This window comes from Pecten maximus, chromosome 2, assembly GCF_902652985.1.
Source record: "Pecten maximus chromosome 2, xPecMax1.1, whole genome shotgun sequence".
Classification (NCBI taxonomy): domain Eukaryota; kingdom Metazoa; phylum Mollusca; class Bivalvia; order Pectinida; family Pectinidae; genus Pecten; species Pecten maximus.
The window spans coordinates 50121127-50136238 of NC_047016.1; the positions used below are offsets into that span (position 1 = coordinate 50121127).

General features: G+C 36.3%; 1 protein-coding gene across 5 annotated transcripts in view; it reads left to right on the plus strand.

Annotated features, from left to right (window-relative positions):
* The window catches only part of LOC117322372, a 75613-nt gene that overhangs the window by 17030 nt on the left and 43471 nt on the right, over positions 1-15112 (plus strand). For all 5 annotated transcript variants that reach the window (XM_033877243.1, XM_033877241.1, XM_033877240.1 and 2 more), the window contains one exon: positions 3655-3674. In XM_033877243.1, the coding sequence (XP_033733134.1) occupies positions 3655-3674 (20 nt within the window). The remainder of the gene's footprint in view (positions 1-3654; positions 3675-15112) is intronic.

Here is a 15112-nt window from a genome sequence, read left to right on the forward strand (position 1 = left end):
AATAGTAAACCTTTCTATGTTAGCTCTCTCATCTTCTCCCTCATCCACACCCTCACAGGGCATCGAATAGTAAACCTTTCTATGTTAGCTCTCTCATCTTCTCCCCCGCCCACACCCTCACAGGGCATGGACTGGTAAACCTTTCTATGTTAGCTCTCTCATCTTCTCCCCCGCCCACACCCTCACAGGGCATGGAATAGTAAACCTTTCTATGTTAGCTCTCTCATCTTCTCCCCCGCCCACACCCTCACAGGGCGTGGAATAGTAAACATTTCTATGTTAGCTCTCTCATCTTCTCCCCCGCCGACACCCTCACAGGGTGTGGAATAGTAAACCTTTCTATGTAAGCTCTCTCATCTTCTCCCCCGCCCACACCCTCACAGGGCGTGGAATAGTAAACCTTTCTGTGTAAGCTCTCTCATCTTCTCCCCCGCCCACACCCTCACAGGGCGTGGAATAGTAAACCTTTCTGTGTAAGCTCTCTCATCTTCTCCCCCGCCCACACCCTCACAGGGCGTGGAATAGTAAACCTTTCTGTGTTAGCTCTCTCATCTTCTCCCTCATCCACACCCTCACAGGGCGTGGAATAGTAAATCTTTCTATGTAAGCTCTCTCATCTTCTCCCCCACCCACACCCTCACAGAGCGTGGAATAGTAAACCTTTCTATGTAAGCTCTCTCATCTTCTCCCCCGCCCACACCCTCACAGGGCGTGGAATAGTAAACCTTTCTATGTTAGCTCTCTCATCTTCTCCCCCGCCCACACCCTCACAGAGCGTGGAATAGTAAACCTTTCTATGTTAGCTCTCTCATCTTCTCCCCCGCCCACACCCTCACAGAGCGTGGAATAGTAAACCTTTCTATGTAAGCTCTCTCATCTTCTCCCCCGCCCACACCCTCACAGGGCGTGGAATAGTAAACCTTTCTATGTTAGCTCTCTCATCTTCTCCCCCGCCCACACCCTCACAGAGCGTGGAATAGTAAACCTTTCTATGTTAGCTCTCTCATCTTCTCCCCCGCCCACACCCTCACAGGGCGTGGAATAGTAAACCTTTCTATGTTAGCTCTCTCATCTTCTCCCCCGCCCACACCCTCACAGGGCGTGGAATAGTAAACCTTTCTATGTTAGCTCTCTCATCTTCTCCCTCATCCACACCCTCACAGGGCGTGGAATAGTAAACCTTTCTATGTTAGCTCTCTCATCTTCTCCCTCATCCACACCCTCACAGAGCGTGGAATAGTAAACCTTTCTATGTAAGCTCTCTCATCTTCTCCCCCGCCCACACCCTCACAGGGCGTGGAATAGTTAACCTTTCTATGTAAGCTCTCTCATCTTCTCCCCCGCCCACACCCTCACAGGGCGTGGAATAGTAAACCTTTCTATGTTAGCTCTCTCATCTTCTCCCCCGCCCACACCCTCACAGGGCGTGGAATAGTAAACCTTTCTATGTTAGCTCTCTCATCTTCTCCCCCGCCCACACCCTCACAGGGCGTGGAATAGTAAACCTTTCTATGTTAGCTCTTCCATCTTCTCCCTCATCCACACCCTCACAGGGCATGGAATAGTAAACCTTTCTATGTTAACTCTCTTATCTTCTCCCTCATCCACACCCTCACAGGGCGTGGAATAGTAAACCTTTTTATGTTAACTCTCTTATCTTCTCCCTCATCCACACCCTCACAGGGCGTGGAATAGTAAACCTTTCTATGTTAGCTCTCTCATTTTCTCCCTCATCCACACCCTCACAGGGCGGAGTAATACACTGTTCTGTGTTATCTTTCATCTTCTCTCCCCTGTCCATACCCTCACAGGGCGGGGTAATACACTGTTCTGCTCTTTAGAATCTGGACATTCCTGTTTTGTATTCCCACTCCTCATACACCATTCTCTGATCCAGTATAATAGTATTCTTATCATGAGCCTAGTACTTGTGTATATAAATACTTGATACAAGGAACTTTGCAATGACCACAAAAATTCAACATAAACGAAAAAATCGTGGCTCCCCCTTTGACCTTTCGTCAGTGGTTGTATCGACCTTTCGTCATTGGTTGTATCGACCTTTCATCAGTGGTTGTTTCGACCTTTCATCTGTGGTTGTATCGACCTTTCATCAGTGGTTGTATCGACCTTGATCAGTGGTTGTATCGACCTTTCATCAGTGGTTGTATCGACCTTGATCAGTGGTTGTATCGACCTTTCATCAGTGGTTGTTTCGACCTTTCATCAGTGGTTGTTTCGACCTTTCGTCAGTGGTTGTATCGACCTTTCATCAGTGGTTGTATCGACCTTGATCAGTGGTTGTATCGACCTTTCGTCAGTGGTTGTATCGACCTTTCATCAATGGTTGTATCGACCTTTCGTCAGTGGTTGTATCGACCTTTCGTCAGTGGTTGTATCGACCTTGATCAGTGGTTGTATCGACCTTGATCAGTGGCCTTGCTTGTTTGTATGATTTAGAATGTCAACCTATCAACAGCATCTGTCAGAAATATGTAATTATACAAACTGAGTTGAAAGGCCTAGCCGTTTGTTTGATGTATGAACCAAGGGAGGATTTTCAGTACAAATAAAAACAGAAATTTATCAGAATAGAAGGAGGTGTTTTCTTTTGAATATTAATCCATGTTTACCAACCCTTATGGGTACATACAATTAATCATTTCAGAAATCAATCAAATATACTTTCATGTTCTTAACTTGCAGAAAAATATGAAAAATCGCAAAAAAAAATTTTTTCATCAAATACATTTATAAATTGTCAAATGAATGACAAATTAAAACCTTGGATTTGTAGTCTTAATGTGATTTCATTGAAAAAGTACCATGTTTTTTATGATTCTGAATACAAATTTACAGAATGTTGAGCTGTAAAGCTTTGCAGCTACTTAGAGGTTTTTACCTCCATTGCATAAATGATAGAATAGTTGGAGTAACAATTTGAAAACAATTAAACAGAGTGAAAGGTATACCTGCAATTTGTATGGTATTATAAAATGTTTGGCATTTAGCTATGATTCAACTATTACTGGTCTTTAATGAAAATTAAAATTCAATGTTGTGGCCGAGTGGTTAAGGTGTCCCGACACTTTAACACTAGCCCTCCACCTCTGGGTTGTGAGTTCGAAACCTACGTGGGACAGTTGCCAGGTACTGACCGTAGGCCGGTGTTTTTTCTCCGGGTACTCCGGCTTTCCTCCACCTCCTAAACCTGGCACGTCCTTAAATGAACCTGGCTGTTAATAGGACGTTAAACAAAAACAAACCAAACCAATGTTTTTATAATTATTTCCACTAATATATCCACCGGAATTTAAAATAGTAGTATCCATTGTAATTCTAAGAAGGAATTGTTTAAAACAGATATTTTAAGAAAAAAAGGACATTGAAAATGTTATAGATCATATATAGAGATTGGATACAGAGATGTTTAGCAATATTTAAAAAATTCTAGAAAAATGCTAAAGACCCTTAAAAGAAATGCATGTGCAGGAGGAAAATGATTTTTTTTTTATCAACCTTTTGATATAGAAAATAAATTTTAAAATATCTTCACTAAGAGTAATTTAAATGTTTCCATTTGATATTGATGTACCAATATAATTGTCTGATATTGTTTTTGTTGACTAATCATCTGTTTTGTTTCGTTTCCAGGGCGATGACCCCTGTTCGGGGTGAGTTTGCTAACTATCAGCCCATCTATTACCAATGATCTCTCTCTCCATACTGCGATTTGCATCAAATGCCTTGGTAGAGTATTTCTCTATTTCCCAGAGTTCATTTTCACGGGGGCACATTTTTGAGATCAGACATTGTATAAACATATATATATCAATTCCGTGTCAAATCTGTTTTTCAAGAAAGCAAGCATTACCTCATTTTGTGTCACAAAATGATTAATTTGATTTTTTATGCAATTTCGAAATTGATTTATCAAATATGTATTGTTTGGTAAATATTTGACTTTAATCCAAATTACTTATCTTTTAATCTTCACAAAGTAGTTTGTGGCTGATGTGATGAAAAATTATTACTTCTCACAAAATGAAAGAAATAGAAGAAAATTTAAGAAATGCTTCAACATATGCAAACACACTATCGTAATATTTGGTAATTGAATAAGATTACCGTACGTATAGTCCCCAATTAAACCAATATCAGATGAACTCTGTTATATATATATATGCATGAGAGGAAAATTTTCCATATAAGCATGTTGAGAAAACAAAAAACAAAAGTGAATTCACTGATTTGTCAGAGTTGTCTTTCTTTGCTCAGATCATGCTTGATGGATGGTTTTCTTCCCAGTAAATTAACTGAACTGACTTTGCTTTTTAGTGTTGACTTGACATAATTAAAACAGTCCGAAGTCAGATTAAGTCTTTGACCAGGCAGTATGTATGACATTCGGAGCAAACACTGGTGCGATTCTGATTTGTGAAAAGGGAGGTAATGATTGAAATACGTGAAGATGCATGGCGCTGAAATTTCACATCTCTTAAGTACACGTATTTATGAAACTTAAACTCTAAAACATTAACATTATTTGTTTCAAAGGGATTGCATTAACGAATACATGTGCGTAAACTTAAGGAGAATTTGTATTTAAAGGAAAAGCATTAATCTAGATGTATCATATTGTGTTTGCAGTTTCTTAGTTTTAGCCATCAACAAAATGAATATGATATTTTTCTTGGTAAAAAAATGACTAACTACACTAACTATATGTTGGCCGATTCATCTTGTTTTTAAGGGATGTCTGAAAAAAATCAGCTTATTCAAACAACAGAAAAAAGATATTGTTAATTACAAAAACAATTTGATGAAGAGAAATATTACACTTGTCAATTTTGTATTTATTCTGTAATAAGTCGCGGGGGACGACCCATCAGGGAGGGTAAGGCTTGGTAGTTATAGTAGTACCATGGTTATCATGTTTACAGTACCATGGCGATAGGACACGGAACTAGGGAGTCGTAAACAACCTCACTGCCATAAACGCTTTCACTTCTTCTCTAACATATCTATCTGTCTGAATCATAAAATATATATATGTCTGTGAATCTTTTAAACTTAATGTAACATACGTTCTTGCCTGTTTTTTTTTTTTTTTTTTTATTTCTGGACAGACTGCTTTTAACTTGATTACTTATGATAATTGAATAAGAAGCCAGCTGTTTGAATATGTATTGTAGATACAGACTTCTTACACAGAATGTCAGCTGTTATGATTGTTTGACATGTTGTAATGCGTAACACTGAAACTAAAAGTTTACTTTAATGGCACCATGTGTTAAAACAAGACTTAATTAGTAACAATACATCAATGTCATGGTGGTGTTATCTTGTATTAGTCTACCTAGTTATACAGATACACAGGTGTAATGATGGGTAGTATACATGTGATGGGGTGGTGATGTGTTAGTCTACCTAGTTATACAAATAGACAGCTGTAATGATGGGTAGTATACATGTGATGGGGTGGTGTTATCTTGTATTAGTCTACCTAGTTATACAGATACCCAGGTGTAATGATGGGTAGTATACATGTGATGGGGTGGTGATGTGTTAGTCTACCCAGTTATACAAATAGACAGCTGTAATGATGGGTAGCATACATGTGATGGGGTGGTGTTATCTTGTATTAGTCTACCGAGTTATACAAATAGACAGCTGTAATAATGGGTAGCATACATGTGATGGGGTGGTGTTATCTTGTATTAGTCTACCTAGTTATACAGATAGACAGCTGTAATGATGGGTAGTATACATGTGATGGGGTGGTGTTATCTTGTATTAGTCTACCTAGCTATACAAATAGACAGCTGTAATGATGGGTAGTATACATGTGATGGGGTGGTGTTATCTTGTATTAGTCTACCCAGTTATACAAATAGACAGCTGTACAGTGATGGGTAGTACACCTGTGATGGGGTGGTGATGTGTTAGTCTACCAAGTTATACAGATAGACAGCTGTACTGATGGGTAGTATACATGTGATGGGGTGGTGTTATCTTGTATTAGTCTACCCAGTTATACAGATATACAGCTGTACTGATGGGTAGTATACATGTGATGGGGTGGTGTTATCTTGTATTAGTCTACCCAGTTATACAGATATACAGCTGTAATGATGGGTAGTACACATGTGATGGGGTGGTGTTATCTTGTATTAGTCTACCCAGTTATACAGATATACAGCTGTACTGATGGGTAGTATACATGTAATGGGGTGGTGTTATCTTGTAACTGTCTACCCAGTTATACAGATATACAGCTGTACTGATGGGTAGTATACATGTGATGGGGTGGTGTTATCTTGTATTAGTCTACCCAGTTATACAGATATACAGCTGTACTGATGGGTAGTATACATGTGATGGGGTGGTGTTATCTTGTATTAGTCTACCCAGTTATACAGATATACAGCTGTAATGATGGGTAGTACACATGTGATGGGGTGGTGTTATCTGGTAAAAGTCTACCCAGTTATACAGATATACAGCTGTAATGATGGGTAGTATACATGTGATGGGGTGGTGTTATCTGGTATAAGTCTACCCAGTTATACAGATAGACAGCTGTAATGATGGGTGGTATACATGTGATGGGGTGGTGTTTACTAATGTGTATAAATATAGTCTACCTAGTTATACAAATAGACAGCTGTAATAATGGGTAGTACACATGTGATGGGGGTGGTGTTATCTGGTATAAGTCTACCTAGTTATACAGATATACAGCTGTAATGATGGTTAGTATACATGTGAAGGGGTGGTGATGTGTTAGTCTACCCAGTTATACAGATATACAGCTGTACTGATGGGTAGTACACATGTGATGGGGTGGTGTTATCTTGTATTAGTCTACCCAGTTATACAGATATACAGCTGTAATGATGGGTAGTACACATGTGATGGGGTGGTGTTATCTTGTATTAGTCTACCTAGTTATACAGATATACAGCTGTAATGATGGGTAGTACTGTACACATGTGATGGGGTGGTGTTATCTTGTATTAGTCTACCCAGTTATACAGATATACAGCTGTAATGATGGGTAGTATACATGTGAAGGGGTGGTGATGTGTTGGTCTACCCAGTTATACAGATATACAGCTGTAATGATGGGTAGTACACATGTGATGGGGTGGTGTTATCTGGTAAAAGTTTACCTAGTTATACAAATAGACAGCTGTAATGATGGGTAGTACACATGTGATGGGGTGGTGTTATCTGGTAAAAGTTTACCTAGTTATACTGATAGACAGCTGTTACTGATGGGTAGTACACATGTGATGGGGTGGTGTTATCTGATGTGTTAGTCTACCTATAGTTATAGAAATAGACAGCTATACAGGGATGGGTGATTGAATAAAGCTTAGAATGTTTTAAATGTCAGCTGTTGTACAAATGACCTATTTTGTACAAATTAACAGTTGTATGTACAAATGATTGATGGAAGATTCAGTTATACAGACCTGTGTTATTTTACAGTTTGTCACTGAAGCGTAACTAATAATCACATTGACATTTTAATTTTACAATACTAGAGCTTTTCTAAGAAATTCCATAACACCTTTTAAAAGAAATCCTTAAAAATTTATTTTTCTCTAATAAGTAAAAAGAATATTTTGTCTCCATTAAAAGCCTGTCTTTAATTTCCAATGCATACGTGATGACAAGAAACTAATTGTGTATTTACATCTAAGTCAGATATCCGTAACAGCTAGTATTACCATTGCGCGATTTAATGGGAGTTGACAGGTTTCTCACCGTGATATATGGTAAATTCAAGAAAAGTACAAAACAAAAAATGAAGAGATTAAGATTTGTCAAAGGCAGGTGATTAGCCTTTATCGGGCACAGATATACAATCTCCGCTACAGCTAATTATAGGCCTGTGTGTTTTATTAAAGGGATTATTGCATGTGTCAGTAAGGAAACGCTAGCGTTATAAATTTAGAAACACATACCAATGTGCTGTCAACTTTACTTTCTAAAATCAATCTGGAATGATATCTTGGATCTGAGAGGAACTGTTTTTACAGCATGTTGATTGAAGAAAAAGGAAATTACAATTTTCTGTTTGATTTTAGTGAAATTGTAGAACTTCATGTTCCTTGATAACGTTAATATGTCTTGATAGATACGTGTGAACTGAGAACGTAACCAAATTGACTGGTGTTTATGTATCAGTGTTAAATACAACATTGCTTTGTACAGTTGGGACAACTCCCGAAATTTCTGCCAAATCACTATTGACACACTGACATATTGTCAATGATGAGTTGCGAGTATACTAATACAACACACTAATGCTCGCTGACGTCCGATTACATCACCAGGACGGCACTGCTTATCAAGAGTACACATAGATCTTGTGATGCTTAAAAGACTGAGATATTAATTTGGTAAGACTCTTTTTTTGATCAGGACATTTTCAACTTTTGTCTATAAAAAAATGTCATTTTTGACTTAAAACCCCTGATCCAATTTCAATTAAATTTTGCAGAAACCATCTGGCCATTTTCGACTTCTTCTCCAAAACCCCTGAGCCAATTTCGATGAAATGTTGCAGAAACCTGCCATGGCCATGAAAGTTTGACCAGAATTGTTAATTACACCGTATATTGTTCCCATTCCCCCAGGGGCCTGAGGGGCGGGGTGAAAAGGAGTCAAATTGACAGAAATTTCAAAAAATCTTCTCAATATCCAGATATGTTAGGATCAAATGCCCCTCTGCGGAGGGGGAAAACTTTACTATAGTTTTCAGGATAATTTGGTTTGAATTAAAAATAATCAAATTTGGTTAGAATTATCGGCATGGGATGTCAGTGTGATGATACATCCTGTATACTTATTGTGTAAAATAACAGGGAAAATACACCTTTAATTAAGTTAGAGTATTGTGTGAAATAACAGGTGAAAAAACACCTTTAATTAAATTAGAGTATTGTAAAAAAATAACAGGTGAAAAAATACCTTTAATTAAGTTAGAGTATTGTAAAAAAATAACAGCTAGGGAAAATACACCTTTAATTAAGTTAGAGTATTGTGTGAAATAACAGGGAAAAAACACCTTCAATTAAATTAGAGTATTGTAAAAAATAACAGGAAAAAACACCTTTAATTAAATTAGAGTATTGTGTTAATTAAATAACAGGGAAAATACACCTTTAATTAGGTTAGAGTATTGTGTGAAATAACAGGGAAAAAACACCTTTAATTAAATTAGAGTATTGTGTTAATTAAATAACAGGGAAAATAAACCTTTAATTAAGTTAGAGTATTGTGTTAATTAAATAACAGGGAAAAAACACCTTTAATTAAATTAGAGTATTGTGAAAAATAACAGCTAGGGAAAATACACCGTTAATTAAATTAGAGTATTGTGTGAATTAAATAACAGGGGAATACACCTTTAATTAAGTTAGAGTATTGTGTTAATTAAATAACAGTGGAATACACCTTTAATTGAATTAGAGTATTGTGTGAAATAACAGGGAAAAAACACCTTTAATTAAGTTAGAGTATTGTAAAAAAAATAACAAGAAAAAACACCTTTAATTAAATTAGAGTATTGTGAAAAATAACAGCTAGGGAAAATACACCGTTAATTAAATTAGAGTATTGTGTTAATTAAATAACAGGGGAATATACCTTTAATTAAATTAGAGTATTGTGTGAAATAACAGGGAAAAAACACCTTTAATTAAATTAGAGTATTGTGTGAAATAACAGGGAAAAAACACAGGTGCAATACCAACTTACGTTTCCGGCAAATGGAAAATGTTTAAAAAAGGAGAGGTTATTGGTGAGCAATTTGATGTAATGTGACTCTATTCCGACCCTTAAAATGTGTGTTTGACGTATATTTATATGTATACCAAGTGACATCAACCTGCTACTTTTAAAGAGGTATTTAGCTTTGGTAATGTTGACCTGTTGCAGATTCAAGAGCGTTCTAAATCTATCCTTTTACTTGACCCACAATAAACTGACAAAGAATTAATCTACTGCATTGTAACACTTCATATCTTTAAACTAATTTTTTTTTTCATCTGATTTTTCTAGCACTAAAATTATCTCCCTTAACACCTGCAAATGTAGTTTGCTGTCCTCATATGACCTTGTTTGTTTTGAGAACATTGAACCCTTCACAAATGAAAACAGCAGTTGGTTACCGAATACCTTCATTTCATAGCAGGTGAAGTTCACTCAAATTGCTTTGTTTTCACGTAAACAATTCTAACTCTAATTCTAATTCTAAGAAATATGGAGACTTTTCATTTGAAGGTATTCTCTGCTTTGATTTGATTTCTAATTAATCCCGATCCAACTTCACGACGATCAATGTCATTGTGTATCCTCATTGTGTATCCTCAAAAGGCCGTTTATAGATTTGATATGACAGCTTGATGATGTTGATAACGATGAAATACAGAAATATCATCGTTCTAATATCCTGGAATTGAAATTTGATCAACACTCTTCTTGCTTATAACAGGTTCAAAATAATCAATTTACAATATTCAACTCCAACATACACATACATGTTAATGAAATCTATTTTATTTTTATTTATTTATTTATTTTTTGGATGTTCTTTCTCATTCTATAGGTTTAAAATGTTGGTACAGTATATCATAGCCTCGTCAAGATAACCAGTCATAGATATTGACTTCAATAGTTTTCTCATCTCCATTGTTTTTTTATCTGAAATAGAACATAAGTGTTTTGAATTGAGCGTTATTTGTTTTATATCAAACTTACTGGACCCCTCAGTACACTTATGTTTGATATGACATCGGCTCGTGTCTTTCAGCCTCTTTTGTGGTGATTCGAGGACGTTATCAATCCCGTATTTTTACACCCACAATCTGGAAGATCAAAGCACTCTTTGTCTGTGATGTTATCTTTAAACAATCCTTGTTACTGCTATTTCTCAGAAAGTCCTTGACTTTTTCACATATTTCTTTTAGAAACTGTGCAATATCAGTTTTGATGGCAAATTCTATATAGAGAATAAAGCCACTGACCGACTATCGAAAGATGCACGAGATATCAATGCCTTTAAATACAAATTGAAATTCATAGGTGCAATAAAGCTGATAATAAATTTAATTTTATCATACGGCTGTTTCATCCTTCTAAAACTCGTCAGTGTTGTTAGGGACATCATACAGCTGTTCCATCCTTCTAGGACTTGTCAGTGATGTTAGGGACATCATACAACTGTTTTGTCCTTCTAGGACTCGTCAGTGATGTTAGGGACATCATACAACTATTTGTCCTTCTAGGACTCGTCAGTGATGTTAGGGACATCATACAGCTGTTTAGTCCTTCTAGGACTTGTCAGTGATGTTAGGGACATCATACCACTGTTTCAACCTTCTAGGACTCATCAGTGATGTTAGGGACATCATATAGCTGTTCCAACCTTTTATGACTTGTCAGCAATTTTAGGGACATCATACAGCTGTTCCATCCTTCTAAGACTCATCTGTGATGTTATGGACATCATACAACTGTTTCGTCCTTCTAGGACACGTCAGTGATGTTAGGGACATCATACAGCTGTTTCATCCTTCTTAGACTCGTCTGTGATGTTAGGGACATCATACAGCTGTTTCATCCTTCTAAGACTCATCTGTGATGTTAAGGACATCATACAGCTGTTTAGTCCTTCTAGGAATGTCCTAATGAGGAGATACAGTAGCCAAATAATTCAATTTAATAATTATTTGGTCTTTAATCATTAAAGGTTGAAGGTGAAGGGAAGTTAATGATGTTTAAATGAATGGAGGGTCAAATACTTTTAAGAAAAGTCTTGGCAAAAAAGAGACATTTTATTGTAATATATAGATACCGTATTTATCCTTAAGTTAGCCCCTTCCTTTAGAGTAAAAGTTTAGTACCATGTTTATCCTCAAATTAGCCTCCCCCTCTAGTGTTAAAGTTTAGTACCGTATTTATCCTCAAGTTAGCCCCTTCCTTTAGTGTAAAAGTTTAGTACCGTATTTATCCTCAAGTTAGCCCCCTCCTTTAGTGTAAAAGTTTAGTACCATAATTATCATCAAGTTAGCCCCTTCCTTTAGTGTAAAAGTTTAGTACCATAATTATCATTAAGTTAGCCCCTTCCTTTAGTGTAAAAGTTTAGTACCGTAATTATCATCAAGTTAGCCCCCTCCTTTAGTGTAAAAGTTTTAAGTACAGTATATATCCTCAAGTTAGCCTCTTCCTCTAGAGTAAAAGCTAAGTACCATATTTATCCACAAGCTAGTATAGTATGAAATTTTTTTAAGTGCATATAATATTATATGTGAACCACTGTTAGCTTAGTACTATTTTAAAACTGCTGATTCTGCAAAAATGAAGAAAGTCATAATAACTGGCTTAGTTGTGGGCAGGGACTTATTTTTGGATGACACAGTACATATATTTCATTTAACAGAACATTGATAACTACATTTTAATGTATAAAAAAATTCAAAATCACACTGTTGGCGGATGAATCGACCTAATGAATAGAGGATTGGATAAAAGATTGTTTGACATTGCCCCGAGACAGTCTTTTGTTCGTCATAGTTTCTGAGATGATTAATCACTATGGAATTTTCTTGTTAACCTTTGAAATGATTTTTGAGCTGTTGAAAGATTTAATCTTGGGCTTAAAACAAGTTGTTTTGCAGTCAGGATTATAAATAATTTTGTTTAGTGGCTTTTTAGCCAACAGGATTTCCTTGTCTTTTGATATCTATAGTACCATACAGCGATTGGTTCTTTTACACCTGTGTGCCTCACCTGAGTCAGGTAGTCATGATTAACAGGTGTAATATTTATGTTAAACAATGAAAATTCTTGATTATGTTGGCGCTTTTGTTCTCTTTCCAACAGAGTTTGATGTAAAACACAAGATTTCAGAGCAATGAAGAAAATTACATGCTACAAAGGTGGTAATGTTTTATTCTGAGAATCCTGATAGTATTAATGTATGTGCTGGGGATATTTTTGGTCAAGTAGGATAGTATGATTATACAGTACAATTTTCAGGTTTCCCTAAAGTCTTGTTTCCTACACAACACTATATTGTGATTCCTGAGAGTATTTTGTCATTGTGTTTTTCTTTGTGTTTAGTTAGAGTTTAGAGGTTGAGTCATTATGATTCCTGAGAGTATTTTATTCTTTGTGTTTAGTGAGAGTTTAGAGGTTTAGTCATTGTGATTCCTGAGAGTATTTTTTCTTTGTTTGTGTTTTGTTAGAGTTTAGCGGTTGAGTCATTGTGATTCCTGAGAGTATTTTTTCTTTGTTTTGTGTTTTGTTAGAGTTTAGCGGTTGAGTCATTGTGATTCCTGAGAGTATTTTTTCTTTGTGTTTAGTGAGAGTTTAGAGGTTGAGTCATTATGATTCCTGAGAGTAAAATTTTTCTTTGTGTTTAGTGAGAGTTTAGAGGTTGAGTCATTGTGATTCCTGAGAGTATTTTTTCTTTGTGTTTAGTGAGAGTTTAGAGTTTGAGTCATTGTGATTCCTGAGAGTATTTTTTCTTTGTGTTTAGTTAGAGTTTAGAGGTTGAGTCATTGTGATTCCTGAGAGTATTTTGTCATTATGTTTATTTAGAGTTTGAGTCAATGTCTCTCTCACTATTTGGGGGTATAGAAAATGTCCCAAAAAATTTTTCAGAAAAGGACCCCAAAAAGGGTTACGTAAATTGGCCCTAACGGGTTTTCAAAAACCCCAACACGAATGGTTTCGAAAGAAAATTTTTCAGTTTCCCTGGGGTTTAGTAAAGTAAGTTTTTTCATTGTGACCCCTGAAATTTTTTTCGAAAATTGAAATAAAGGTTATCATTGTAAACCCCTAATTTTTTCTTTAAATGTTTAGTAATTTTAAGGTTATCTAAATTTCCCCGAATTTTTCAAAAATGTGCCAATGAAGGTTACTTGAAAACCCCTGGGTATCAAAAATTTTTTTGGGAAGGAAAAGGTTTTAGTTTGACCCCTAAAAAGGTTATCAAAAATTCCCAAGAAAGGTTTAAAAATTAAACCCATTTTATCGAAAGAAAATTTTTTTTCCCCTTGGTTTTAAAAAGTGAAATAAGGTTAGAAAAGGGGTGCCCCTAAATTTTTTTTTGTGAAAAATTTTTTCTTGCCGGATATTCTGTTAGATATCCTGTAAGCATACTGATACCTATTTGTACAGCTGGATAGACTGAAGCAAATTCTGGTCATGATCCTACCATATCAAGACATATTTGATTCAAGTTTCAGCTTTAGTGTACTATGTAAGGAAACTGGTTATCAGTAAATGTGACCACATTAAACTGGTTATCAGTAAATGTGACCACACTGAACTGGTTATCAGTAAATGTGACCACACTGACCTGGTTATCAGTAAATGTGACCACACTGAACGGGTTATCAGTAAACGTGGCCACACTGAACTGGTTATCAGTTAATGTGACCACACTGAACTGGTTATCAGTAAATGTGACCACACTGAACTGGTTATCAGTAAATGTGACCACACTGAACTGGTTATCAGTAAATGTGACCACACTGAACTGGTTATCAGTAAATGTGACCACACTGAACTGGTTATCAGTAAATGTGACCACACTGAACTGGTTATCAGTAAATGTGACCACACTGAACTGGTTATCAGTAAATGTGACCACACTGAACTGGTTATCAGTAAATGTGACCACACTGAACTGGTTATCAGTAAATGTGACCACACTGAACTGGTTATCAGTAAATGTGACCACACTGAACTGGTTATCAGTAAATGTGACCACACTGAACTGGTTATCAGTAAATGTGACCACACTGAACTGGTTATCAGTAAATGTGACCACACTGAACTGGTTATCAGTAAATGTGACCACACTGAACTGGTTATCAGTAAATGTGACCACACTGAACTGGTTATCAGTAAATGTGACCACACTGAACTGGTTATCAGTAAATGTGACCACACTGAACTGGTTATCAGTAAATGTGACCACACTGAACTGGTTATCAGTAAATGTGACCACACTGAACTGGTTATCAGTAAATGTGACCACACTAAACTGGTTATCAGTAAATGTGACCACACTGAACTGGTTATC